This window comes from Phalangium opilio, unplaced genomic scaffold (genome assembly GCF_054372755.1).
Source record: "Phalangium opilio isolate 3A_F unplaced genomic scaffold, DU_Popi_V2 ptg000017l_1, whole genome shotgun sequence".
Taxonomy (NCBI): domain Eukaryota; kingdom Metazoa; phylum Arthropoda; class Arachnida; order Opiliones; family Phalangiidae; genus Phalangium; species Phalangium opilio.
Window position 1 is genome coordinate 5119294 of NW_028324151.1, and position 27093 is coordinate 5146386.

At 36.4% G+C, this 27093-nt stretch overlaps 3 protein-coding genes across 5 annotated transcripts in view; 2 read left to right on the forward strand and 1 right to left on the reverse strand.

Annotated features, from left to right (window-relative positions):
- Positions 1 to 548: 548 nt before the first annotated feature.
- Positions 549 to 2467, reverse strand: LOC149702663 (peroxisome assembly protein 10-B-like). Its single transcript, XM_089866523.1, has 5 exons — positions 2229 to 2467; positions 1752 to 2158; positions 979 to 1136; positions 770 to 899; positions 549 to 689 (listed from the first exon to the last, which is right to left on the reverse strand). Exons 1-5 carry the CDS (start codon positions 2341 to 2343, stop codon positions 621 to 623), a joined length of 879 nt encoding a protein of 292 aa, XP_089722649.1. The 5' UTR covers positions 2344 to 2467; the 3' UTR covers positions 549 to 620.
- A 634-nt stretch (positions 2468 to 3101) lies between these two features.
- On the forward strand, positions 3102 to 7593 carry LOC149702664 (uncharacterized). 3 transcript variants are annotated; one of them, XM_089866525.1, is made up of 4 exons: positions 3103 to 3332; positions 3410 to 3497; positions 4445 to 4566; positions 4624 to 7593. In XM_089866525.1, the coding sequence occupies exons 1-4, from the start codon at positions 3296 to 3298 to the stop codon at positions 7452 to 7454; spliced, it is 3078 nt and encodes a 1025-aa protein (XP_089722651.1). In that variant the 5' UTR covers positions 3103 to 3295; the 3' UTR covers positions 7455 to 7593. The 3 variants fall into 3 exon arrangements, with proteins under 3 accessions (XP_089722652.1, XP_089722651.1, XP_089722650.1); XM_089866526.1 differs by having other exon boundaries at positions 3102 to 3332; positions 4517 to 7593; XM_089866524.1 differs by having other exon boundaries at positions 4445 to 7593.
- A 1171-nt stretch (positions 7594 to 8764) lies between these two features.
- The window catches only part of LOC149702665 (uncharacterized), a 137678-nt gene continuing 119349 nt past the window's right edge, over positions 8765 to 27093 (forward strand). The window contains exon 1 of the mRNA XM_089866527.1: positions 8765 to 9510. Coding sequence (XP_089722653.1) covers positions 9169 to 9510 — 342 coding nt within the window. The 5' untranslated portion in view covers positions 8765 to 9168. The remainder of the gene's footprint in view (positions 9511 to 27093) is intronic.

The window sequence follows — 27093 nt, forward strand, 5'->3', positions numbered from 1 at the left end:
GGTTAAAAGCTGTGTACTTGCGCAAAGTTTTCGCGGTTTTCTTGAGCTTGAGGTTGGTCGGACTCGCGTTACCATAGCAGGCTCTAATGCACTCCTGTAAGCCAAGCTTCTGGGCGGCAAAGTTTGAGGAAATACGACACATGTCGGCGATCCTACCCTATAGGTGCCGACTGTCCGTGTCCGCCGGAGGTGACTTACCCCAATTCCACCTTCCGTCACCTCCCAAGTAAACCTCAATCCTTCCCTGCTTCTACAAATACGACCTAGTGGCCCCCGTCAGTGCTGGGCCGCGTAGGGTCTCTCGCTCCATTCTTCCTGGTGCTAAAGGCCTAACGGCTAAGTACTAGTGTGCGTAGGTGGTAAAAAAAAAAAAAAAAAAAAGCAGGCTCTAATGTCTCCCTTCTCTCTTATTCCCCTCTGATACCATTTACACAGTAAAAATTTACTAAGTGGAAGATTGAAATGGGTGTTCAAATATCGCGCCTATACAATGACGTCACGCGTACGTGTCGGCCTCTTACGGAAATATACGAAACTAATAACACAAATTGAAAGTTTCAAAAATATTTTATTTTACTTTTCAGAAAAATTGAGATTTCACCCTACAAAATACAGAAATTTTAATCATAATTTTGTAAACAAACTAATCTTGAAACCCCAAAAGATTCTCTGCAAAGAGGACATTCTTTCTGATAAAAATAATATTAATAATATAAATTAGTTAGTTTGAATAACAATTAATTAAATTTTGTTGTTAACTATAACTAACTTTGCTTTCCATCCATTCCATAATGCAAAACCAACAAAATAAATGACCACAAGGTGTAGCTGTTGTATCTTGCCTTTTACCAAGACATAATGAGCATTTTTCACTCCCTTTTACATTATCAAGAGATAAACTAAATCAAGAAACATATTTCAAACATCTTATTCCTATTCTAAAATTTGTCTTTTTGAACTTTGAAAATATTTATATACTTTGAATTCTCAACTTCATCATGAAATAACTTTTTTTTTTTGTAGAAAGAAAAACCTTCCATCCCTAGGGTCAATGCCAGTTGTAAAAACGAGACCCATCCTAACATTCTATAAGTTCTTTGATAGCTTTCATTTGATAACCAACTCCTTAATAGAACCTTTTATAATTAAGTAATTAAAATAAAATTAGAACTATGTATCAGCATGGATAAAGAATGCGCGTGAGGAAATTTGTTTTCACTCTACAGGATCGGCAACTCCCTATCTCGAACGACAGCTTATTCTGTATATACTCTGTTACAATATCGGTTGTCAGCACGCGCAAAGCTAGGTCTCTATGTAACCTACCTTTGTACGTGCTGTCAAGAGACTAAAAACTTCAGGATCTTCAGGATTTAAAATATCCGCGAGTATTTTGGCTCGAGTGCACGGACCTCTAGGCCTTAGTTTCAAATACGCCTAGTAGGCTGTAGGCAATTTCACACCTATTTGAAACTAAGGCCTAGAGGTCCGTGCACTCAGCTAAAAAACTCGCGGATATTTTAAATCCTGAAGATCCTGAAGTTTTTTGTCTCTTGTCAGCACGTACAAAGGTAGGTTACATAGAGAAATAGCTTTGTGCGTGCTGACAACCGACGTTGTAACAGAGTATATACAGAATATTCTGTCGTTCGAGATAGGGAGTTGCCTATCCTGTAGAGTGAAAACAAATTTCCTCACGCGCATTCTTTATCCATGGTATCAGTATATAATTAGGGAGCTAATTAACTTGCATAATTTATTCCCGAAATTCTTTTTGATATATGATAAAAATTCCCGGTAAAGTAGAAAATAACTGCGTGAATACGTTGAGCTAAGTTGATGCTTCGCTTTATCACTGGCATCATACTTAAAATGTTTTTCTTAATTTTCTCATTGTTAATTGGAAGCCTGCCTGATTGTATAAGTTTTTCCAAACGTAATAATGATAAACGTAATAGAAAGGGACACGATGATTGAAAAAGAACCGCTATAAGTCGCCTTAAAAGCGACGGAATTTGACGTAATGTTGAATCAACTTGAACAATATTAACATACTCTTCCCCTAATGTTTGTAAACCTGATAATGTTGTAAGGGCAAAGTATGTAAAATCAGCTAGTAAATCAAATTCTTTTCGCCATTTTAGCCAATTTGGGACACCTGAAATGTGTATTTTCGTGTTAATTTATTCATTCGATATTTAGAATAATTTGGTTGGTTATTAAATCACCAAATAGTTTCTGTAAAAGATCTCCGATATCACCCCTAACTTGATGCAGGTATTGCTCGTCTTTTTGGGAAGCTCTTATTAATTCAGCTTGACCTGGCTTTAAAAATATGCTCATTATAACTTATAATTACTATAAAACGATTCTAGACTATAAATACATATCAATTTATAAATTTGAAACAATTGCAATAACGTTAAGTCCTAAGCCTAACTCTGATTAAGAGATATTTTGAAGAAGCAGACGGATTTGGAGGTTATCAGCGTCGATTTACGTCTATACCAGTCTGGGAAATAAGGATATTTCTTAAACTAGTCCTTGGGACCAGTGACCCCCTAGTATCCGAAAAAAAAACTGGTCTCCGGACTGGTCTCAGCCTTTGTTCTCCTATAGATTTGAAATTAATAAACTGGTCCCGAGGACCAGTAACCCCCACTTTTTGAATTAAAAAACTAGTCCAAGCAATTAATAAACTGGTTTTGGACCAGTGGACGTGTGCTGCGGCAGTGACCCCCCTAGTCCCCGAAATAATTAACTGGTCTCCGGACTGGTCCCAGCCTTTGTTCTCCTATAGATTTGCAATTAATAAACTGGTCCTGAGAACCAGTAACCCCCACTTCTTGAATTAAAAAACTAGTCCAAGCAATTAATAAACTGGTTTTGGACCAGAAGAAGTGTGCTATTTCCCAGACTGGTCCATTTTACTCTACTGTACATAAGAATTTATGGTATTCCTTTTTAGGATTTTTGTGAGTTCTATTTTATATCAAACCTAACCCTTAGAAAAATGAGTCCACTATAACTTTTTGGTCGAACATAGATATTTATTATAATTATAATATTAGAAATGTATTTTTCTTATGTCCTCTCTTTAACCGCTTACGTCGTCTTCTATGAATCACTAAAGGCGGTTTATCATCCATCATTTCGCTGATGCGATAGTGATAAGCGGTTGTGTTTTTCACATCTCTATGGTTTTACAATTGAAGTTTAAAATAGAAAAGTGAATTTGTACATAACATAAATGTGCTAGTAATTTTTTATTGGTATTTGAGATTCCAAAACTAACATGGGAAACACCGATTCCAAGACTCCTGAGACTGAAAGTAGGGGCAGTGTAGTTTTTCCAAGCCATGTCTTATTTACAACTAATCATTGTTCATTTCTTATCAAAACAAAACAGAAACTACAGTTCCTAAAAGTATTAGTCATCATCGTGGATATGATAGATTTGTCTCAAAGAGTGGTGCAGAATTTGTAACAGCAGCTATGTAAGTTGTTAAATAATATTTTAATGATTATAGAGTGCTGTCAGTTGTGACGTCAGATCCAAGGTTAAACGTCACGAGTCTGCCTTTAGCGGCCAAATGGTAGTATTCCCCCTCCACGGATTTTTAAAAGTTTGTACTCATTTCTGATAGTAAATGAGGTGGGGAACACGATGCCGTCAAAATTTTTCACCGCAAATGATTTTTTTTTAAAAAAAAAAGGTAGCACATATTACTTATGGTTGTTTGTATATTTGATATTTGGGGCGCATACACTTGTTTAGATTATGTTTGGGATATTTTAGGTTCAGGTTAGGTTAGGTTTAGGTTAGGTTAGGTTTAGGTTAGGTTAGGTTAGGTTCAGGTTAGGTTCAGGTTCAGGTTCAGGTTAGCTTAGGTTAGCTTAGGTTAGGTTAGGTTCAGTTTCTATTAGATTTCTCCTTTTCCAAAATATTGCAATTTTCATAAAAAAAAAATTAAAAAAAAAAAATTCAAAATCATTTGCGGTGGAAATTTTTAACGGCATCGTGTTCCTCACCTCCTTTACTATCAGAAATGAGTACAAACTTTTAAAAATCCGTGGAGGGGGAATACTACTATTTTACCGCGCTTCTGACAGCACTCTATAGAGCTATCTCAGTTGTGACGTCAGTGTCTAGGTAAAACGTCATGGGTTTAGGTTTGGCAGTGGGTGGCCATGTTTGGTACCGCTTTGGTTCTATAGAGTGCTGTCAGAAGCACCGGTGTGACGTCACCCATGCTGTTTTCCCATAAAGAAAAAACGGTAACTGTCATGGCCGCCCATTGCTAAAGGCAGACTCGTGACGTTTAACCTTGGATCTGACGTCACAACTGACAGCACTCTATGGGCAAATAGCAAGGGTGACGTCACACTAAGCCTACTGAGATAGCTCTATTACAACTGGCTTCTAAGATTTTGATTATTTTAGGCCTGAAACTGTTGTAAATCGAGCAACACCTCAATATCAATTACCGCTGAATGTTAAAACATCTACTAGTAGCGAAGCTAGAGCTGATGTGGACCAAGGGGCTTTTGTCGGGTATCGAACACCTACCGTGGTGACAAAAGCTGATGTGGACCAAGGGGCTTTTGCCAGGCATCAAACACCTACCATGGTGACAAAAGCTGATGTGGACCAAGGGGCTTTTGCCAGGTATCGAACACCTACAATGGTGACAAATCAGGGCTTTCCTTCAAAACAAAATAGTTCTTTAGCCAATCAACAAACCCAGAATTTGGCTTCAAGCACTTATGCAGCTGCTGTTGCAATTAAGCCACATACATCGACAAATGTTGATTTTAACTTGGGAAAAACTATAACAAAACCAAATCCAACACCAAAATTTGAAGCTGACAAACAATATCCAATTATAACCACAAAATGTAACCCAAATAATGGAATGAATGAAAAATGTAACGATCATCTTAAATCACCGCAAAGGGAATATCCAAGCCCTGACAAAACTCCCATTCGCCCAACCCGAAGAAACGAAAATAACCTAGTCCTACCCTTAAATGTTAAATCTGAAATTGCAAAAGAAGCCATTGTATCCCAAAGAGACCTTACTGTCCCACTTTCCAACGTTCTTCAAAACAAAAATCTGAAAACACTGGAAAAGGATGATTTTTCCAGTGAAAATAATTCAACACATTGGGAAACAGATTCTGAATTGTCTGATAGCGGAAGTGAATCTGACAATTCAGATATCGGGAATGATCTTCGTTCATTTGAAACTGATTTGAATATTGCTAATTTAATGCCCATAGCTTCAACTCAAAATAAAGAAGTCGTAACTGTAACAAAAGAGGGGGATATCATGGGAAAAGAAGCTCATATTCGACGCATGCTCAATACCGTATTCTTACTCGAATACCTTGTTCATTTCGTTAATGAGAAATTTGGGGGTAAATTTTATCTAAAGAACATAGTAGAAATTGAGAATTGTTGTTCCAAACCTTTTGTGCGTGTGATACACTCTTACCCTGGTCATAATTTTGAGGATAGATTAGAGGAATTTGTGCTGTCCTTTAATTTTGTCTTTGTCACTTCTTCTGACGCCTCCAAGGCAGTTATCCGCTATAGTATTAGCGCTAACTCCAATGAATTTATCGAGAGTTCCTATCAAAGCCTTATAAAGGATATAATTTTGTATCTAATTGGAGAGGACCGTAAAGAGTTAGAAACTATGGTACAATTTGTAAGAGAAGTCTTTAATCCCGAGCCATTCCCACGATACGCGAATTGTACCGTTGCCCAGCTCAAAACGTTTGCGCTAGGTTACCCGAGTGAATTCCACGTGGACCAAAATGGCCTAGTACATATTGTAGAGACCTTAAAGGCACCCAAACTCCAAGAAACTAAAAGTTTAAGAATGGAAGTAATATCCTTCTTTGAAAACGAAATGAAATTAGCGGGTGGATTGTTCGTTAAAGATTTGACTAAGCTATTGTCATGGAAAAAATCCGAACTTTTAGCCAATCTCGAAGATAGATCTCCCGAAAGTGTCTTCCAAATTTTAAAATCTAGTAACAATTTTGAATCAAAGGACAATAAGATATTCTTGAAATCGGCAATTGCAATTGCAACTGCAACTGCCAAGCAACAACCCGTTATTGAAACTAAACCCGCTTTAAAGACCTTAACAACTCCATCCAATGATTCCAAAACCGCTTTAAAGACCTTAACAACTCCATCCAATGATTCCAAAACATCGATAACTACCATTTTGAAATCTGAAGAGAGTTCCAATGCCTGTTGCATGGTTGGAACTGTATTTTCCGTGGGGAAAGTTTCTGGTTCAATTTGGTGCGCACCTGGCTCAAACTCGAAGACCGTTTTCGCACGTTTCAATATTGGTACTTCTGTAAATGGGAACGTGGTGTTGGATTTTAGTAGTTGCCTTAAAACTGGAGATAAAGTCATGTTCTCCGCATCTTCGTCCAACTTTGATGGTCTCATTACTTGGACTGCGGCCAAGATTCTTACGTCATCGATAGTAGGGCGAAATTACAAGTGTCCAGTATGTAAGAAAGATGTTGTAATCAACCAAGCCAATAGTCCAACCAATATCACGAACGGAATCGCTTTAGACGATAAAAAAACGTTTTATTGGAATGTCAAAGGTACGATAGTCGCAATTGGAAAGGAACACATGACAATTGCTTGTTACTTGTCGAAAAAGAGCAATAGGCAAAGGATGAACGTGTTTTGCGACAAAAATACGTTGATGTTAAACACGGAAGCTAATCCCGTTTATGATTTCAATCAATTTGCTTACGAACAAGTTGTAGACTGCGATGTGTTACTAACTAGTTTTAATAATGAGATGTTATGGGTTGCAATTGAAGTCCGATCGGCACCAGTTAACTACGAGGAAGTCTATAAAAACCCACGTATTGCTTATAACTGCGAAGGAATTGTAACGAAACATTTAAATGGAAGTGGAATTGTTAAGGTTGTAAGTTCGCAAACGAACAAAACTATTCAAGGACAAATGGCAGAGTACAATCACAAGAAAACTTGGTTTATTAAAAGTCATTTCCCCGTTTCAAACTTCGATAAACGTTTGAAATTATGGGAGGACGTTAAATTTGATGCCGTTTTGGGTCCAAATGGAAAATGGAATATGTACCTGATAAGAAAAACACTCCGTCCCTTGCCAAATAACGTTAACGCCCCTGAAGTTGAGTCAAAACCCATAGTCATTACTGCCGCCGATAAAGCATTGGCTGTAGAGAAAGCGAATAAGATTTATTTGGAAGAAATGTCTGAAGTTACTAAAGCTTTGGCTAAATCGCCGTACAATTTGATTAGTGCCTTGGCTGATACCATGACCATGGACCAGTCCGTTATTGGTAAAAATAAAAGAAATGGCGTTTCTCAAACTATGTCGACTGGACCAATTGTTACTGTAAGTAACGTTGATTCCAGTCTTTAAATTTTGTATACTTGTGAAACATAATTTTATAATGATCAGTGATAACGCGTTATTTTAATTATGTTGGGTTATGTAAGAACATGCTAAATTTTAAACTGTAAATCGAACATTTCCAAATAAAATTTTTATTTTCTCTTGACTTTTTTGTGATACAATTATGGTTAGAAATTCATAATTGTTTAGCATAGTAGCGGGAGTTGAAATTTCAATGTGTGCACACTGGTAGGTACCACACTGCAGAAATTCTGTACCACTGATTTCCCCCCCCCCCATGGACGCGTTTTGTAAAGGGGGGTACTGTAGATCACCTGGATGTGGTTTGAGACAGAAGGGTTAAACGTATGCAGGCATAGATTTAATTTTAGAAGTAGGAATGGAGAACAGAGTAATCTGGGCACGAGTCACACCCCCTTCCTCAGGACGGGCGGTTATGAAAGAAGAGGCGGGTCATAGCGACAGAGGTAAAAAGGAATTACGTATTTTTTGCCGTCCCCGTCAGCAACGTCATCAAAACGTACTTTAATTGAGCCAATAAGATAATTTAAACTTTCCGTTGCGTGTTGGAGGGAGGGGCTCTATACTGGGCTATGAGTCGGACTGAAGTAAATATTAACCGTTCTCCATTCCTACTTTTAAAGTTAAATCTATCCCTGACGTATGCCTATGTTAGACCGAATTTACTCTTAATGGAACATGGATTTTGTAATTTTAAGGGAATAGGGAAGAAGTTTGCGAACCGAGGAATATGACGTCTCATTTAATCCCCCTCCCTCGGCGCCCGCAGATTTAAACAGTGCTACGAGCCCCCTTGCTCATTCCTTGGTTATTGTGTCGGCTAAGCGCCCAATTTTCTCATCCCCTATAGGGTTTATAAGAGCCACGATTAGAATATCATAGCTAAGGCATTTTCACTGGCAGGTGTCTTTATGTGATATCCCAAATTGCCATCTAGAATTTTGGTAGTACAAAAGCGAAGTCTAGACTCTAGAGCTTCCTGGAAGTTAGTACAAACTGGCTTTCAATTGTATTGGGAATTTTGTCAATTAAGAAATTGATGAAAAATGAATTGACCTTTTTTAACCTTTCCATCCCCCTCAATTTCAAATTGGCCTATTCCATTAACAAGCCAACCAAAAAAAGGGGGTGCATTAACCCTTAAACTACTTAACAGAAGAAACGGGGGGGGTGAAGGGGAAGTTAAAAGAAAGGAAAACTTTGATAATTTCCATCCCCCATCAAACACAAAAAAAACTTTTTAGTGCCCCAATCTGGCAACAGGTGTCGCTGAAATCCCGCCAAAACTTCCCCATTCCAATTCAGATTTCAGTAGGATAGGATCGACCTAGAGGTGCCAGTATTTTCTCGTAGAATCTGGCGTTCGGGGGAGACCGGGACTCCGGGAGACCTCAGTCTGCATCCAACTAACGCAGGTGCACGCGGGAAAATTTTGGCGCGCGGTATGCGTTGACATCAAGTCCAGACACAAGTGAAGTGTGCGAACCGACAGCAAGTTCGCGCGCGTCCACCAAAACGTTTTCGATATCAAAACTACTCGTGACTCGGGCGTGATGTCGTAAAAATCATCATCCGATTCTTTTCTTTAGAATTAGGCTTAGGTAGTAGTAATAGACCGAATTTGAAAAGAAGCCGTCGTCTCTTTTGTAGAAACTACTTCCGGAAAGTTTTTTTTCGGGGTTTTATTTGATAGGTTAGAATGCAAACTGTCACCGACCATGCCGGTAGTGGCTTAACCATGGATTGGCTACCTAGAGTAGACGTGAATTCGGTCGGGGGTCCACCTATGACCTACGACAGTGTCTCGCCAATGAAGGGTGGTCGGACACGTGTTCCCTACGACAACAGCGTGATTAATAACAACACGACGATTTTGGCCGCGGATTCTAGTCAGAGTGAGGGGAAACCACCCTATAGTTACGCCACCTTAATATCATTCGCGATTAACAGTTCTCCATCGAAGAAAATGACCCTAAGTGACATCTACACCTGGATTTGCGCGAATTTTCCGTACTACAGGGAAGCCGGAACGGGCTGGAAGGTCAGTTTTTTCTTTATTTCTACTTAAACATTTTTATGGTTTTTGTGAATTTTAAACGTGGAAAAGGGAGGGGGCGCCTAAATTCAGACTGAATGGTGTTTTAATATCACGCGGCAAATGCCGAATTGAATTTCTTAAGGGCGCTGACAGTAGGCCTTGATCTGCCAAAGGTTGAACGAGGAAGCGCGCGTCTGAGCGCGCCTTCCCAATATTTCCCGCGTTTTCGTCATTTCGCGCGTACTTTTCCCGCGTGTTTGTCTCGTATAATTTTCAAATAGGATTGAATTTAAAAATATATTTGAGTAATTTATGCAATATATTACTCGTGAAAGTGACGTAAGTAGTGGCAGGGAGTCCAATTCCCGTGAAAACCATGGTGTTGAAAGTTTTTTAAGGTCAAAGAAGTAGGAAACGTCTATTTTATCAGCAGCATTTATGATATTTTATTTTTTATTTTGGTTAAGTTTGCGTTTAATATACGACGGCGCGTTAGGGCCTGGTCATTTTTAATGGCATTTTTGCGCCAAACACCTGTTGCGCATTAGCTATTCACGAAAATGAAATAGACTAGTTGGAAAATATTGGGGAGGGTTTGGTTTTTAGGCTTTGCCTCTGCATTTTCCTTTCGTGAAAGGGTTTAAATTTTTTTTGCTCAAGTGAACATAATTTTAACATTAGCAGACAGCGTCTAGCCATGCAGATTTTTAATGCTACCAAAAATGTTCTATAAGCCCTGGTGGGGTTATGGCGCGAAAACCTTTTTTAAAAAATGCATCGCATGGCGCGCTAGAAACATCGCAGGGTACCAATTTGAATATACTGAGAATATATTATCAAACATAAATTTGTCTGCTAGTGTAAAAAGCCTTTTTATGTGTTTCTATTCTCGAAAAGTCAAGGGGGTAAGCTTAAGACGTTTTATCATGAATATGTTTAAATTGTCCAGTGTCTATTGAACTTCAAACTATTTTTATCGTACTGTAGTACTCATTTATGGTGTGGTAAAAGCTAATTAGTTATTCATGGTAAAATTTAAAGAATTCCTAAACATTGCACTTATCTGGGCGCCTAAAATTATTTTTAGTTTTTTAAGTGAAGAAACACAAACCCCTATTCGGCATTTGAAATAAAAACCTTAAATCTATTAAATGTATACTCGCTTTAAGTCCCGTATATAACTGTGACGTCATTAGGTCTACTCTTTCAAATGAGCTTGTAAAGTCATATTGTGATTTTACAGCTCTTGGAAGATTCAGCTTCAGATTTGAAAAGTTTTTGATTTATTTTAGTACCTTTTAATCTTCAATAAATGCATTTGTGATATAATTTTCAAATACGTCACAGGGACCACGTGACTGCAAGGTCTTAGGCCCTAACTGTACTAAACAGGGCCGGAAATAAGAAAAAATTCTTATAGGACATGTGTCCAGTGACCCCCCATTTGACTGGAAAGTTTATTGGACATTGTCCAGTGGAGTGTGCAAAAATAGCGTAGCATCTTCATAGTCAAGCTATCAAAACTTCGGAACCATTTATTGGTCAAAATGTCCAGTGACCTCCTTAGTTTTTAAAAACATTATGGGACATTTTAAAATTTTATTGGACAATGTCCAGTGTCCTGTCCTTATTTCCAGCCCTGGTACTAAATAGTAAGCTTATAGCCCTAGTTTTTCGTAACCACACCCCTAATTGGTCACGTGTCTGTGACGTTATATATTTTAGCCACCCATCAGTAGACTAAATTTTTTACATCATTCTAAATACCGTCAAATTGCAAAAGAAAGAAAAAATATTTATCATGGATTTTGACTTTTCCACCAAAAAATACATCGATTTTTTCACCTAAAGCTATTTCAAATTACGTTTATTTTATAAGTATAAAATATGTTTGTTTAAAACACAATTATTCGCTACCATTACTATAAGGCATAGTTAACTACAACTGCATAGGCATTTAAATATTAACTGGATCAAATTTTCAGAAAAATATATGCTATATGCAACGGGGCGGCCTTTTCACACGCGCAGTTAAATAATGTTTGCCTGAGTTTCTTAATTCATTTTTAGTTAAAAACTTAACCAAATATTGTCAGAAGAGTCGTAATGTTGAATGGAGAGAATTTCAACTTAATGAAACTTCCACGATACAAATTTCTTTATTTTCATTTTTATATTTTTTTAATTAATATTTAAAATAATGAATAAATTATTTGAAGTATGTGTATACAGGGTGTTTCTGAAAAGTCCATCAATAATGAAGGAGCGTGTTTATTGGGCCATTTTGAGTCGAAAATGTTCTATGACATTTTGCCGTACGAGCCACTGTTTTTGAGTTATGATTTGAATGTTTTAGGGATGATCCCTTAATTAAATTACAGTTGTAATTCAATTTTCTAATTAAATTTAAGGGGTCATACGTAAATTACTCCAATGCTAACTTGAAAACAGTGGCTTGGAATGCAAAATAACATAGAACATTTTCAACTCAAAGAGTCAAAATGGTCCAATAAACACGCTCCTTCATTATTGATGGACTTTTCAAAAACACCCTGTATAGCTGCAATATTAAAGATAATATTATAACCAGTTAACTTATTGACCCCTACGCCTATGGGTTGGCTTTTTTGTAAAGCAGATACTGGAAAATCCGTTATCCAATTGAATTTTATATCACAGCTTGCTGAGAAATAAGGCAGTGGACCTGGGCCAGTTTAAAAATTAAATGTTTTTGGGTCTACTGGCCTTGTGGCCACTTAATTAGTTTTACAAATTACAACGTTCAAATGTTAACCATTTTAAGTGGCCTTTGTCCAGTTTTTTAATTAAAAAAAATCCTTGAGTCCCCAGTGTCGTCTAACTGTGCGTGTAGACTTCAGTGAGTTAACCTAAATTATTTACATTTTCCTTAATATTGCAAATAAACACTTATTTTTTCATTCAATATTCATTATTTTATATAGTCAGGGATAGATAGACTTTTTTAAGACGGAATGGGTAACAGGGTTATTCGGGTGCGCGTCCTAGTCCACGACCCCCTTACCCGTGACGGGGGGTATGAAAGAAGAGGCGGGTCTTATTTTCATTATGGCGTTGTATGTATATCCGGGTCAAATAAACGTCGTCTGCCAAGTTGGAATGGATTGGGCTCCGATTGTAATTTTTGAAAGAACATTGTTTAAAAATGGAAGTAACACAAGACATAGGGCTTGAAACCAAAACACATTTTGAAATACGATTTATTTCTCTTTGATGAAGTTGTAGTGATGCTTTAAAAGCCTTCATAGATATTACAACACGAACAGGTTTTAACCAAACACTAAGCTCACAAAACTCCTGGCCATTCACTAAGCCTTGGTTAACTTCATCAAATTCGCTTACAAAATTATGAGGATAGTAGACATGATTGGCTTTAGAAAGAATTAGCGAACACTTTTCACCCTTACAGATGTACTCCAAATCCAAAACACCGGCAATAAATTCCCTACCTCTTAATTGCTATTAAAAATAATTCCCGAATAATTTCCGTACCCTTGCTTTTAGACAGCTTCATTTTGAACCCCTGTAAAGATGCTTTTCTGTACAACCATAGCCCACTCGATCACGCGCATCACGACGTAAGCTGCTCGCGCTATATAGCGCGAGCAGCGCAGCGTCCGGGAGCGCGGATCGAGTGGGCTCTGGTACAACGCAAGAGGGGTCGTAGTCATAGCGACAGATGTAAACAGGAATTACGTATTATTGGCCCTCCTTGTCAGCAACGTCACCAATACGTAGTTTTAGTGAGCCAATAAGAAAATTTAATTTTTTGGTTACGTGTTGAAGGAAGGGGCTATGTACTCGTCTATGAGTCGGACTGAAGTAAATATTAACCGTTGGGAATTCCGTCTTAAAAAAGTCTATCTATCCCTGATATAGTATTATGGTTTCGAATAAAACTTAGATCATTTACCCTTCATTAAAAAGGCAGTAGAAATTCCACTCATAACATCTGTTAAATTAAACATGATGGAAAAAGTGTGTATTTTCTCTACCTCTAAATTGAGTTTTTATCCCCTAATACCTCGCGAAACAAAGTTAATTCCATCCATAATTTCTAGTTAATGCACTTCTTTTCTAACAGATAAATAATAAATCGTAATGTTATGTCTTCGGAAGGAAATTAACCTCAAAGTTGTCCCCACTATTTCTAGGCAATATTAAAAATAAGAATTATACATCTATTCAATTCTATTTCACGTATAATGGAGATCCATTGTTGTTATAGATTCACTGTCGCTGATATACTGCCGACTGGTATCGGACTTTTTTTAACCATAGACTGTATCATAAGTTCATAAGATATGTTCCTTCCATAAGTATGACGCTACCTATACTTTGTAATGCTACAGAAGAGACTTACAGCTCGAGATAACTAGTTCGAGAACGACGGAAGCGAGAATTGAAGTCCTACACTCAGTGGTTAATTAATTTTGCAGGACCAAGTTCCATCTAGGTCCTATTTAGTCTGCATTACTAAGCCTTTGACAACGCCTTACCAGGGGACGCTTTACCTATGACGTTTCACCTACGTCACTTCATGACAAGCTCCAATTTGTAACCAGTGACAAATTTATGTAACTTATCTTATGAACTTATGACTGTATGTAGTATGTACGGGGAAGGCTTAGCAAATATCACTCTCTATAAATCGAAGTATCGGGTCTCAGTTTCGGTCTGTGTTTTCTTTTAGCAATCTCTTTGTAGTTAAGAAATGTCTAGATTTAGGATTTAGTTATTAAAAAAGGGAAAGATTTTTCAACCAATCTAACTTATCTCTATTTTTAGTTTGAAAATATAATTAGGGAGATTAGTTTGAGCTTTTTCATCATTCAAAGAGGATTTGATCTTTAATTAAAATTAAATATTTTTATTTTTATTTTTAAACAATTTAAAACTATGAATTCATGATGACACATAATATGAGGAATTTCGCCATTAATGCCCCTACTAAATTGAAGTCAGACTGGCGACTCTAACCAAAAAAACATAAATAATTTATATAAGTGTGCTATTATTTATTGTTGTTTGTTTCATATAGGGGTGACGGCATTTCTTTTGAAGTATTTACCAACAAAATTTTTAAAATTTATAATTTTTCCTCTTGAATAAATTGCAGTTTTTTTTTTCTTTAAGTTACTGTAACTCGCACATGGCAGGTACTTGCGAGTTAGATTGGTTAAAAAATTAATAATGAGCAATTTTAAAGTAAACTCAATGGCTGAAAGTTTTGAGATCAGCTGGAGGGGCGGTTTTGTTTTAGTTAATTTTGTAGGTGTATATAGTTAATTTTTTTGAAATGCAATATGTCTTGTAAACGTAGCGTTGTAGTAGGGTTATTTGCTTTATCATGGACAGATGTTCTAGTTTTCGTATTACTACATGTTGTACCGTAGCATTTTATACCGAGGTAAACGATCATTAATTAAAATGGAGTGACGTAGATGGTTTGTGGCATCTGCTTTTAAAATTCAAGGATTTGTTTGAAGGAATGAAGGTAATATCTTATTTTTTCGCGATTGTCAACATTGAGGAATCGAAATTCTTGTTTTCTTTATTGGTAAACAAATTTGGGTACTTTGAAAAATTGATAAAGAATTTTAAACTTTGGTCCAAAAATGGTCGGAAATAATAGAGAATATTTGAAATAATGGTCCCAAATATTCGGAAATAATTGAGAGAATTTGAAATATTGGTACCAAATAATTGAGAGAATTTTAAAAATTGGTCTATAATAGTCAGAAATAATTCAGATAATTTGAAATATTGGTACCAAATAATTGAGAGAATTTTAAAAATTGGTCTATAATAGTCAGAAATAATTCAGATAATTTGAAATATTGGTACCAAATAATTGAGAGAATTTTAAAAATTGCTCTATAATAGTCAGAAATAATTCAGATAATTTGAAATATTGGTACCAAATAATTGAGAGAATTTTAGAAACTGGTCTATAATAGTCAGAAATAATTCAGGTACCTCATAGGTCTGAAATAATTGAAATAATTTAATAAAATTGACCCAAAGGTCAGATATAATTCAGATAATTTGAAAAATGCACCTCAAAGGTCGGAAATAATTTTCCAAAATTGTAAATAATTTTAAAAATTGGCCATAAAGTTCAGACAAATTCAGAGAAATTGAATAATTGCTTCACGAAACTGAGCAAGAACTCCCCAAACACAAATATATGGTGATGACAATGACCCTATTAGTATCCTTATAATTTTACTCTCGTGATATAACACGATCATGGTTAGGTCATGTCTAGAACCCAAACGCAGCAGCGTATTCCAAACTCCCAAAATTCTAAATCTTTATTGCTGGTATTATGCAGTATAGATGCAATGAGCCATTGGATTAAAGCAAATTAGTCTTACCCTTATACCTCCATACAATAACTATAGAAAATCCTCCACACACAAAAAAAAAAAGAAAAAATATATATCTTCCTCTCATTCTTGGAAAACAGTTTTTTCACCCTTTCTTTAATATCTCTGGTACATCATCGCCTAGGAAAGACATTTTTCAAAAAAGGGCCAAAATATCTTTTCTTCGCATCGTCCGTCAAGCCCGTGTCTCTGCCTATTCTGTGGCCTAACATTGAGGGAGACGAGAGAAAGAGAGAATATATCCAGCCCTCTTACCAAGAATGCATACAACTAACAGGAATCATTGTGAACCCTTATATGCCCCATGTTAATTTCTATACATGGGTTTTGTGGGCCCACCGGTCCTATAATTCCTATAATAAAATCCTATATTTTTGAACCTGTCCTATATTATCCTATAATTTAATGAGAAGTCTTATAATATCCTATATTTTTGACTTAGTTTGGGAAGTTTTCGTTTATAGTTTAGCATCAAATTTATTAAAATTTAACTGGCTCTTTTACTGAGACCACATTTGACTAGATTTGACCGAAATTGCGGAGTTCGCTCGCAGTTTTTTATATATTATATTTTAATTAAGTTCCTCTTGAATTTTCAAAGTAAAATCCAATTTGTTAAAAAATATTTTACATTTTTCTACGTAGTTTAAGCCATAATAGTATTATATATGACCATGCATTTTTAGTCCTATATTTTACTATAAAAACACATTGTTTTCTCTTATAAAATCCTATAATTCCGAGAAGAAAAAAATTCCTATTTTTCTTGTAAGACTTTTAAATTTTTGGCGGGGCTCCCTGTAACTCTGACGTATTTCTAACTGTGATTTCATTAATTGATTGGTAGTAACGCCAAGTCGTTACACATTATGATTAGTTTATAGCTCTTCTCCGCAAAATCCGATGAGAAAACGGCTACACACTATAATTCCTATTATGTGTTTTGTATTCCAGCTCTTCCCTCACTCGGCTAAGTTGAACGAATGTTTCGAGGCTTTTTTGGCGAGATGCAGGCTCTAGATATTTTTCCCCAACAAGGGAGACCCTTTTTCGCGATACAGAATTGAGAGCGTTTTTATCACCCTAAGTCCGTACAAAGTTCTGAAACTGGAACCTAACTCAAACTAGTTGCGTCTAAAATACGTGTGTCCCCCGTTAAAACTCTAGTCCATCTTTTATCCTGAAAAATGTTCGAGAGAGAGAGAGAGATAAAAAAAAAACTGGCCCTTTTTCCTTCGGCCCAGATTACGTCATCTATCATGGCACACTATGGGTGCTATATATGTGGGTGCCCTCCGACGCCACTGCCGCCGCCGCCGCCACCGCCTTCTTTCCCGCTCTTTTTTGGCGCGCTATTTCGCTACTACCATCACCACCACCCTTCTTTCTAAGCTCAATCTTCCCTTTACATCAACCCCATGGTCTGAAGGAAAGGCGCGCGCGCGCTCGCGCCAAGCTTACTTTCGCGCGCTGCTTCCGCATTTTCATTTTTTTCCCGCTTTTTTTTTCCAGCCCGCCCATTCGCTATAACCCTTTAAGATCGCCGAGTAGTTTTGGTCTGTCTTATGAATACAATGTCTCTGTCTGTACTTTCAAAGTCTTAATAAAAGTAGCTTTAATTTGGATTATTAAAGATAATTTTATTGGTAAAAATGTCCACGTGTAACGTGATATAGATTTGATATTCATAATAATAATAAAAATTAACAGGTATAAATATTTAAATTTTCTTAATTTTTTCTAATAGATTATTAAAATGTAAAACTTCCCTCGGGTATTTCAAATTTATTGTCAAGTGTATGTGTATATGTATGTCTTGAAGCGCGAATAGACTGAGGAAAGCCTTTCCGATTTGAAAACTTTATCCGTATTGATTTCCTATGGGAATTTGACTGTTTGCTAGTGAATTGAATGAACCCCTCCCCCAACCCGTATTCTTTACTAGACGAGGTATATTCCGAAATTGTGAACGTGGGAAAAATAAAAGACGAGGTAGGTAGGAGTAGGACCGCCTTTATTGGTGAGAAAATAAATGCTTTCTTTTTTTGTGAATGTAATAACGAGATTGGTGGAGAAATAATTAAAATGTGACAAATACTATTATCGAAGGCTTGTGTCACAGTAGAATGTGGTCGTAATTTTGCATGGATAATTCAATGAATTATTTCACCAATCTTATGGAGGGATGTATGGGTAATTCCATGAAATACTGGAGAAGTTTTTATTATGCGAAGCGTAATTCCATGAAATACTGGAGAAGTTTTTATTATGCGAAGCGTAATTCCATGAAATACTGGAGAAGTTTTTATTATGCGAAGCGTTATTCCATGAAATTCTGGACGAATTTTTATTATGCGATGGGTATTTCCATGAAATACTGGATAAGTTTTTATTATACGATGCGTAATTCCATGAAATACTGGACAAACATTTATAATTCGATGCTTAATTCCATGAAATATGGGCCAGGAGTCTTTGGAATAAACAAATACACTCTCATATGTGATGGGAAATTCCCACGAAATACTTGACCAGTCTTAGTGAAAAACAATTCCACGAAATACTTGACCACTCTCATGTGTGATGGCGAATTCCCACGAAATACTTTACCACTCTCATGAATTTACAAATCTTTTCTTTATGATATAATTCCATGAAATACTTGACCACTCTCTCATGAATAGACAAAACTTTACTATATAATTCCATAAAATACTTGATGAAACTTAATTTTACATACATTTATAGCGGCAGACAGTATTCAAATAGAAATTAGATCAGTTTGCTTCACTTCACACTCCCTTTGAGAAATTTGCAGCACCGTGAAGTTCCTGAACTTGCCTTTATCTCGCTCGTATGATGGTAAAATGAAACGAAAGGAGTTCTGGGTTGGGAGCCGGGGAGGGGAGAGGGGGATGAGGGTTTTGATGTTACGTGTATAGAGATAGAGACATCCTAAAACCTACGCTTTTATTTCCTCTTTCCCTAAAGTCCGTCGTGTAGAAATGCTTCATGCCTTTTATAATATTCTTTCTGTACTATACATATTACTATAGATGTTTATATCCTTCCGAATTTTCTACTTAACTATAGTTCAAAAGCTTTTAAATTTCTTACATCTCTTGGGGTGTAAAACTTTTAATAATGTAAAATTGGAAAAGTAAAAATCCAACTTACTAACGTTTCTATGCCTATAGAGACTATTCCAGTAATTTCTAGTAGAGAAACCAACGCGCACAGGCAGAGGGGAGGTCGCCCTCTTTACGTTATCTCATCTCCCTCGTGATAACCAAGAGGCAACGCCAGACGAAGCCCGAGGGAGGCTAGACGTCTCGCGCTGCCTCTAGCGGTGCGTGGTTCTAGGCGGGGGGAAAGTAACGCAAGAAGGTGATCTCTCTCGCCCCCCGTGACGTTTGCTTCTCTATTGGAATTAATGGAAAGGTCTATAAGAGCTAATAAAAATTTATTCGGGTAGAATTTTTAAAAAAGGATAAAGAACCCTGGACCTTAATAGACTTTTAACGAAATGTATTAAACCGGTGATAGCCTACCGCTTTTGTTAATCGCAATTTGAAATTTGTTAAGAGTTACTTCGAAATTAATCTACTTTCTTGTTTAGCCCAGCTCCTTAATTTCTAATTAGTCCTTTTTTTAATAAATAAATAAAAGGGGGGGTTTGAATTTATAAAAATAATTTGGTCTATAAACTTCTTTTGGACCAATTTAGTTTTAATTAAAGTAAAGTGAATTTTAATTCGTTAAACCGCCTGAAAATATATTTTATATTTTAACGAGTGCTCAATATTGTTGGATTTTTTTGTGTTGTTTCGTTAGCCGCCATTTTTCAAGATGGTCGCGTATTTTTGAATGGAAAACGTACCCGCTACTTACGAGTAACGTCCCTGCAAAGCTAGTTTCAGCTTCGTGAAGTTTGGGAAGGCCATTCGTGATTACTACACTTTTTAATTATCTCCAAGTGTATATGATACGAATGACTTGTATGAATGAAAAAGTACGGAAGAAGTATATTTGTTGAACGGGGGGTAAGAAAAATAGGCTTAATGAATGACCCCGTTTATTGAAGAGACGGAAAGACCGACCCCTTTTTTGCAGCATAGATATCAACGAGATCCAGACGAATTTTTCATTTTCTTTTTTCTTTTTTTCTTCCTTTTTCTTTATTCTTTTTTAGTTTTGCTATGCTTCCTTTTTTTCGTGAGCATCTCTTCCTTCCTAGTTTCTTTCTCTTTTCTCGTCTCCTCTGATGCTCTGCTCTCCTCCATGCTCTCTCTCTCTCTTCAGAAGCTCCGAGAGTTTTGCCACCCTCTGCCCCTTTTCCTCCAATTTAAACTGCCAAAGAAATTTAGGTATACTAGTATTTTGACGTGAAGAGCGGGGATTTGCAAAGATAAGAGGCGAGGAGCGGGGATTTGCAAAGATAAGAGGCGAGGAGCGGGGATTTGCAAAGATAAGAGGCGAGGAGCGGGGATTTGCAAAGATAAGAGGCGAGGAGCGGGGATTTGCAAAGATAAGAGGCGAGGAGCGGGGATTTGCAAAGATAAGAGGCGAGGAGCGGGGATTTGCAAAGATAAGAGGCGAGGAGCGGGGATTTGCAAAGATAAGAGGCGAGGGGCGGGGATTTGCAAAGATAAGAGGCGAGGGGCGGGGATTTGCAAAGATAAGAGGCGAGGGGCGGGGATTTGCGAAGATAAGAGGCGAGGGGCGGGGATTTGAGAAGATAAGAGGCGAGGAGCGGGGATTTGAGAAGATAAGAGGCGAGGAGCGGGGAGTTTCGAAGATAAGAGGCGAGGAGCGGGGAGTTTCGAAGATAAGAGGCGAGGAGCGGGGAGTTTCGAAGATAAGAGGCGAGGAGCGGGGAGTTTCGAAGATAAGAGGCGAGGAGCGGGGAGTTTCGAAGATAAGAGGCGAGGAGCGGGGAGTTTCGAAGATGAGAGGCAGAGAGCGGGGATTTGCGAAAGAAAGAGGCAAAGAGCGGGGATTCATTTGGTTTATATAACAATGCGTTGATCAACCAACAATTCCAGGGCTCTTGAGCCATGCATCTAACCGATTATGACCATTGTTGACCACCTTATAAGCACGTGGTGATGTTCAAGGTCATTGTTTACAAGAAGCCCATAAATCCCTGTTGTTCCCCGACCTTTCCAGCGTTTAATTATAACTCCGAAATAATGAAAATTACTAATTTACATTCCCTAAAATGTTTTTGTTATGACTTGCTTTGAAGTCACGTGACTTTTCGAAACTCAACACACGGGTCCCTCGGTGAATTTTCTTAGAAAGCCATGGAAGGGGTTTATATGCTCCATCTTTCCCGAACTTGTTTTAGGCCTATACTCTCTCTTTGAAACTGCCTTCACTCTTCCCCTAGCCATATCCTATACCTCCTCCAATGTAGAATCCTCTTCATCTTGCCCCCCTACTCCCCATTGCCTCCCATCCTCGTATAGCATCTTTCATCCTACTCCTACTCCTCCCCATCTCTATACCCTCCATCCTCCTTTCCTTCATTCAGCGTAACCAAGGCCTAGCTATCCGCCTGCCTGCCTTTAGGAACATTTCTTCTTTCTTTCTTTTATTTTCCAAAAGCAGTTTTAGTTTTCTTCTTTTTTTCGACCCTAATGCCTGGAAAAGAGGAGAGAGAGAGAGAAAGAGAGAAGGAGAGAGAGAGAGAGAGAGAGAGAGAAGGAGAGAGAGAGAGAGAGAGAGAGAGAGAGAGAGAGAGAGAGAGAAAGAGAGAAGGAGAGAGAGAGGGAATGAAGTAGAAGATGCATTCTAGCCTCACTAGTAGACTCGGGCTTTTTGGGTCGTCTGGCTCCTCGGATGACCCTAGCGAATCATTCCTCTTTTTTTTTTTTTGTTTTTTCTTCTCTTAACTTTTTTTTTATTTGTTTCGGGCTGCTTGTTGTAAGCTTCTCTAGAAGGACTAGGATATTTTTCTACTCTGGTATAAATTTCACCCGGAGTTGGTACCAAAGAGAAATGCCTAATAAAGGGATAAATAGGTTAGGCTAAAAATGAAAGGAGGTACGGTTTTGGTGGTTAGTTCAGTTTCATAGTGAAATTTATATAGTTTACTGGTGTTTGTTTCAGGAATAAGGTTCCGTTAGTACCGACCGAGGCTTAGTTAATTATCTATCTATACTTCACGGTTTGATCTAATACTTCCTGTTATTATGGATATATTTTTAACCGCGTTTTGATTTTTGGTTTCCGTATTTTTGGGTTTTGGTTTTGGTGTTGTTTGAAGATAATTAGTTGAGAATTTGGAATATAAATGAAGTGACAGGTCGGTATTTGAAATAATGATAAATTATTAAAGTTTTAATCGGAAAGTTTAATTTTTTTTAATTCAAATGAACTTGAAACTAAAATATGGCAATCATTGTGTTCAAACGTTTTTTAGAAATGGCCCTCACTTTTGTCCAAAGTTACAAGTCAAAGACTCTAATTTTAAGGACGATTAAGAGTTTCTGATATCGTGTGTCATAGTACAAACGAAAGTAAAAGTGGTCATATTCCCTTTTCTTCAAACTCAGAAGTAGATTCCAATCTTGGGAGTAGTAGAATTTTTACCTACTATAGTAGGATTATAACTACAATAATTTCAACTGTGTTATGAAGTCTCTTGAACGGTATATTTCATCCCACTCTGCAGAAACATATACTAGGTACAAACGCACTTTGCAAGGGCGTACATTTGATTGCACTGGATTTTTAATAACGTGGTCGGTAATGTTATAAACATTTGCACGACATGTTTTCGTCAAAGATGTTTTTCAAATCGATGTTTGTCATTGGAAAATGGAAACCCTTATAGACCAAGGCCCGAAGACCAGATTATAATTTTTATTGGTTATAGTATAGTTATAAGAAGGTGGACCTCAAAGATTGACCGTGAAAAATAATTTCATGTGACTCAAAATCGATTTCCCAAAGATCACACCCCGTAATTTATCATGCTATCCAGACTTATCAGAACCACCCTGTACTTAAAAATAAATTAGTAACAGCATTGAGAAGCCATTCCACTAATAACTTAAATTGAGATAACAAATTTGCATATAAAGAATATAATCTGATAAAATTCCTTGTTTAGCGGAAAACTTAAAAATTGTGCAAGGGCAAATTTTATTTTAATGTCATTTAATTTTTTATTTAATTTTTCTTTTTTCTCTTGGGGAGACAAAATGAATGGCAGACTGTCTTATAGCAGACGGTTTTTATAAATTTAATAGCACGGTATTTAGCTTTTAAGGTCATTAATTTTATATACCGTTATTTTTTCCGCATTTGTTGATTTTTTTATTTACTTCTGTAATACACTTGGTGCATTTTTCAAAGGGGATTTCCTAGATTTTTGTAGCTTAACTGGTCTAATACACTGTTTTAAGTCGAGTTGTTTGTGGGAGGGGTAGTAGTAGCTTCGTGTTATAGTGTAGTATTATTTGCATCGTTGAGTTTTTCGGTTTTGCATGCTTTGCAGAATCCTAGCCCTGATTCGCGCGACACCGTGCATGCATGCGATGCACTGCCCTTTTGTAAATCCTATTATTTAAATTAACACGTCACGCGCAAGAATTTAATAATTCCTATATGTAACTTTAGATTAATTTAATATGTTACGTAAAATTATAGTTAGGCCTATATAGCTTTATATTGGGGATTAGTATTATTAGGCTAGTTTAATTTGAATTGGTCTAAAATATTCTATATTGATTTATTAATTGTAATAAAATGGTCTCTATAATGTATCTATTAATTCGAATTAACTTTAAGTTAAATTTTCTTAACTGTAGATTTAGTTATGGAATTTATAGGTTGTTATCAAGGTCCGTTATGAAAATAAGGATTCGTAAAAATCTTGAAATTTTATGGAAGTAAATTGTTGACTAAAAATTCAGGTAAAAACTTGGGATAATTTATATTTTTTTAGTAAAATTCAGGTAAAAACTTGGGATAATTTATATTTTTTTAGTAAAATTCAGGGAAAACTAGGGACAATGTATATATTTTAGTAAAATTCGGGGAAAACTAGGGACAATGTATATATTTTAGTAAAATTCAGAGAAAACTAGGGACAATGTATATATTTTAGTAAAATTCAGGGAAAACTAGGGACAATGTATATATTTTAGTAAAATTCAGGGAAAACTAGGGAAAATTTATATTTTTTTAGTAAAATTCAGGGAAGACTCGGGAAGATATTTTTTTAGTAAAATTCAGGGAAGACTCGGGAAGATATTTTTTTAGTAAAATTCAGGGAAAACTACGGAAAATTTAGTAAAATTGAGGGAAAACTACGGAAAATTTAGTAAAATTCAGGGAAAACTACGGAAAATTTAGTTAAATTCTGGATAAACTAGGAAAATGTATATATTTTAGTAAAATTCTGGATAAACTAGGAAAATGTATATATTTTAGTAAAATTCTGGGAAAACTAGGGAAAATTTATATTTGTTTAGTAAAATTCACGGAAAACTGGGGGAAATTTATATTTTTTAGTGAAATTCAGGGAAATTCTGGGTCTCCCATAAATGTCAGGGAAATATATGGGAAAAAAACTGGAAATGTTAGGGAAATTGATGGTTAAAACCTATTTTAGTTTAATTATATAGTAAATGTTTTTTAAAAAAAAATCTGGTTTGGAAATGAGGGAAAAAGTTTAAACTATGTTAATTTGTTTATTTTTGGTATGTGGGCCACAAACTAGTAATTAAGTTCACTAAGAAATTAAGAGTATCTGACGTCGATCACTCCCTCTCATTTAGATTACACGATTCTAATCTAGAGCTATATATAATTAGCGGGTTTGAAAGTATGTTATACCAAATAAAATAAAAAAGAAAACAAAACTAGAAATCTTAATTTGTAGATTTAACTAAATAGACGTATAGTAGAGTTTAACGGAGCATTTGTAATAAAACACGCTGTTCAAATGGATTGGTAAAATGTCCATTTGTAACATTCTCCTTAAATCGTTTATGGTCGAAACATTTGCAGCGTGGTTTAGATATTCGAGGATGGACAATAGCTTCTAATTTTGAGCTTTCCTCTATAACTGCCCATTAACTCTAATATCATTAATGTGTTAGATGGAAATTCTACATCCTATGATCTCATAATGAATGGTGTATTTCGAGAAATAGATGTTTTAATTAGAGAGCCAATGGTTTCCCCAAATGAACTCATCCTGTAGAGTTTCCATCTAAAACTAAAGATAAGATAGACTCCTCCTGCTTTAGATCTAAATTCTACACATCCTTCACGTCAGTTCAATTCAGTTCAAAGCTCTACATTATCAGATAAGATAATGGATGGTGTATTTAGAGAAATAGCTGTTTGAATTAGAGACTCAATGGTTTTCTCCAAACGAACTGATTCTGTAGAGTTTCCATCTAAAACTAAAGATAAGATAATATCGACTCCTCCTTTTTTAGATCTAAATTCTATACATCCCTCAGTTCAGTTCAGTTCAATTCAGTTCAGTTATAATAGATAAATAGAAATCTACCGTACAGTCTGATGGTTTTCCTTCGCTCCACCATCATTAACGTACGTGTTTTAGATGTAAATTCTACACTCTTCCTCTGTTTTGAATGCGAAATCCACCATGCAGTAGAGCGGATTGTAGAAGCTATTAACCGTATATACACCGTATAATATCTAAGCCACCCTGTATAAGTATCTTTAAGTGGTCTTAATTCAACGAAAATTGAAGGAATAAATTACAAAACGATATAGGTAGATTAACAATCGTTTCCGTATAAATACACAATAACAATCGCGATTCGAACAGCGTTCCTTCCTAGCCTTTTAGCTTATAAACTTTTCACACTAGCTTGGATGCTGCTAAGATGATGAGAGTTCAAACGGAGGATGGAGAGAGAGAGAGAGACACAAGAGAGATAGAGAAGGAAGCGTATATACTGTAGGAGATATGTATGTATATCTTGAGAGGCCGGAGAAGAGTGTGAGAGAGAGAGAGAGAGAAGAGAAGAGAGAGTTTAGCAACAAGTATTTTAATACGTTATCGAACAACGGGGAATGAACGGGGACTAATTTCATACACGGATGGTACGTGTTAACGCCCGGGATTTCCCTCTCTCTCACTCTCTCTTTTAGATGTCTTGGACATATTTAACTAAGGAATTTTGAGTGAAGTGATTTGAAGTTTTGTGTTGTTGTATTTATGGGAAGCGTATAGGTATTTTAAGGGGCTAATGTGTTGATGTTGCCATTAAAACTCGTTTCTCTTCAGTGTTGCCAGAGGTGAGGGCATTTCTGGAATAGTTAGGGAGTTTGATAATCTGATAAGATAATGAGGGAATTTGATAATCTGACAGGGAATTTGATAAGCTGACAATAAGATAATGGGGGAATTTGATAATCTGACAATAAGATAATGAGGGAGTTTGATAGTCTGACAATAAGGTTATGAGGGAGTTTGATAGTCTGACAATAAGGTTATGAGGGAGTTTGATAATCTGACAATAAGGTTATGAGGTAATTTGATAATCTGACGATAAGGTTATGAGGGAATTTGATAATCTGACGATAAGATAATGAGGGAGTTTGATAATCTGACAATAAGATAATGAGGGAGTTTGATAATCTGACAATAAGATAATGAGGGAGTTTGATAATCTGACAATAAGATAACGAGGGAGTTTGATAATCTGACAATAAGATAACGAGGGAGTTTGATAATCTGACAATAAGATAACGAGGGAATTTGATAATCTGACAATAAGATAACGAGGGAATTTGATAATCTGACAATAAGATAACGAGGGAATTTGATAAGCTGACAATAAGGTAACGAGGGAATTTGATAAGCTTTCAATAAGGTAATGAGGGAATTTGATAAGCTGACAATAAGATAATGAGGGAATTTTAACACAGTCAGAGAAAAGTTAGGGAAGTGGATTTTATGGCGGTATGTGAACTGTGCCCTGAGATATATAATCCTTACAATTTCTATGGCGAAATGTTATTGATACATTTTTTCGCAGTTTATAACAAACCAAGCCGCTTAAATTAAGACAATTAGTTGCGAAGCAAAATGAAAAATGCTTCCAATTGTAAGAACATTTTTTTTTTCATTTCCGAGTGTCTCTATTAACTTCGTAGG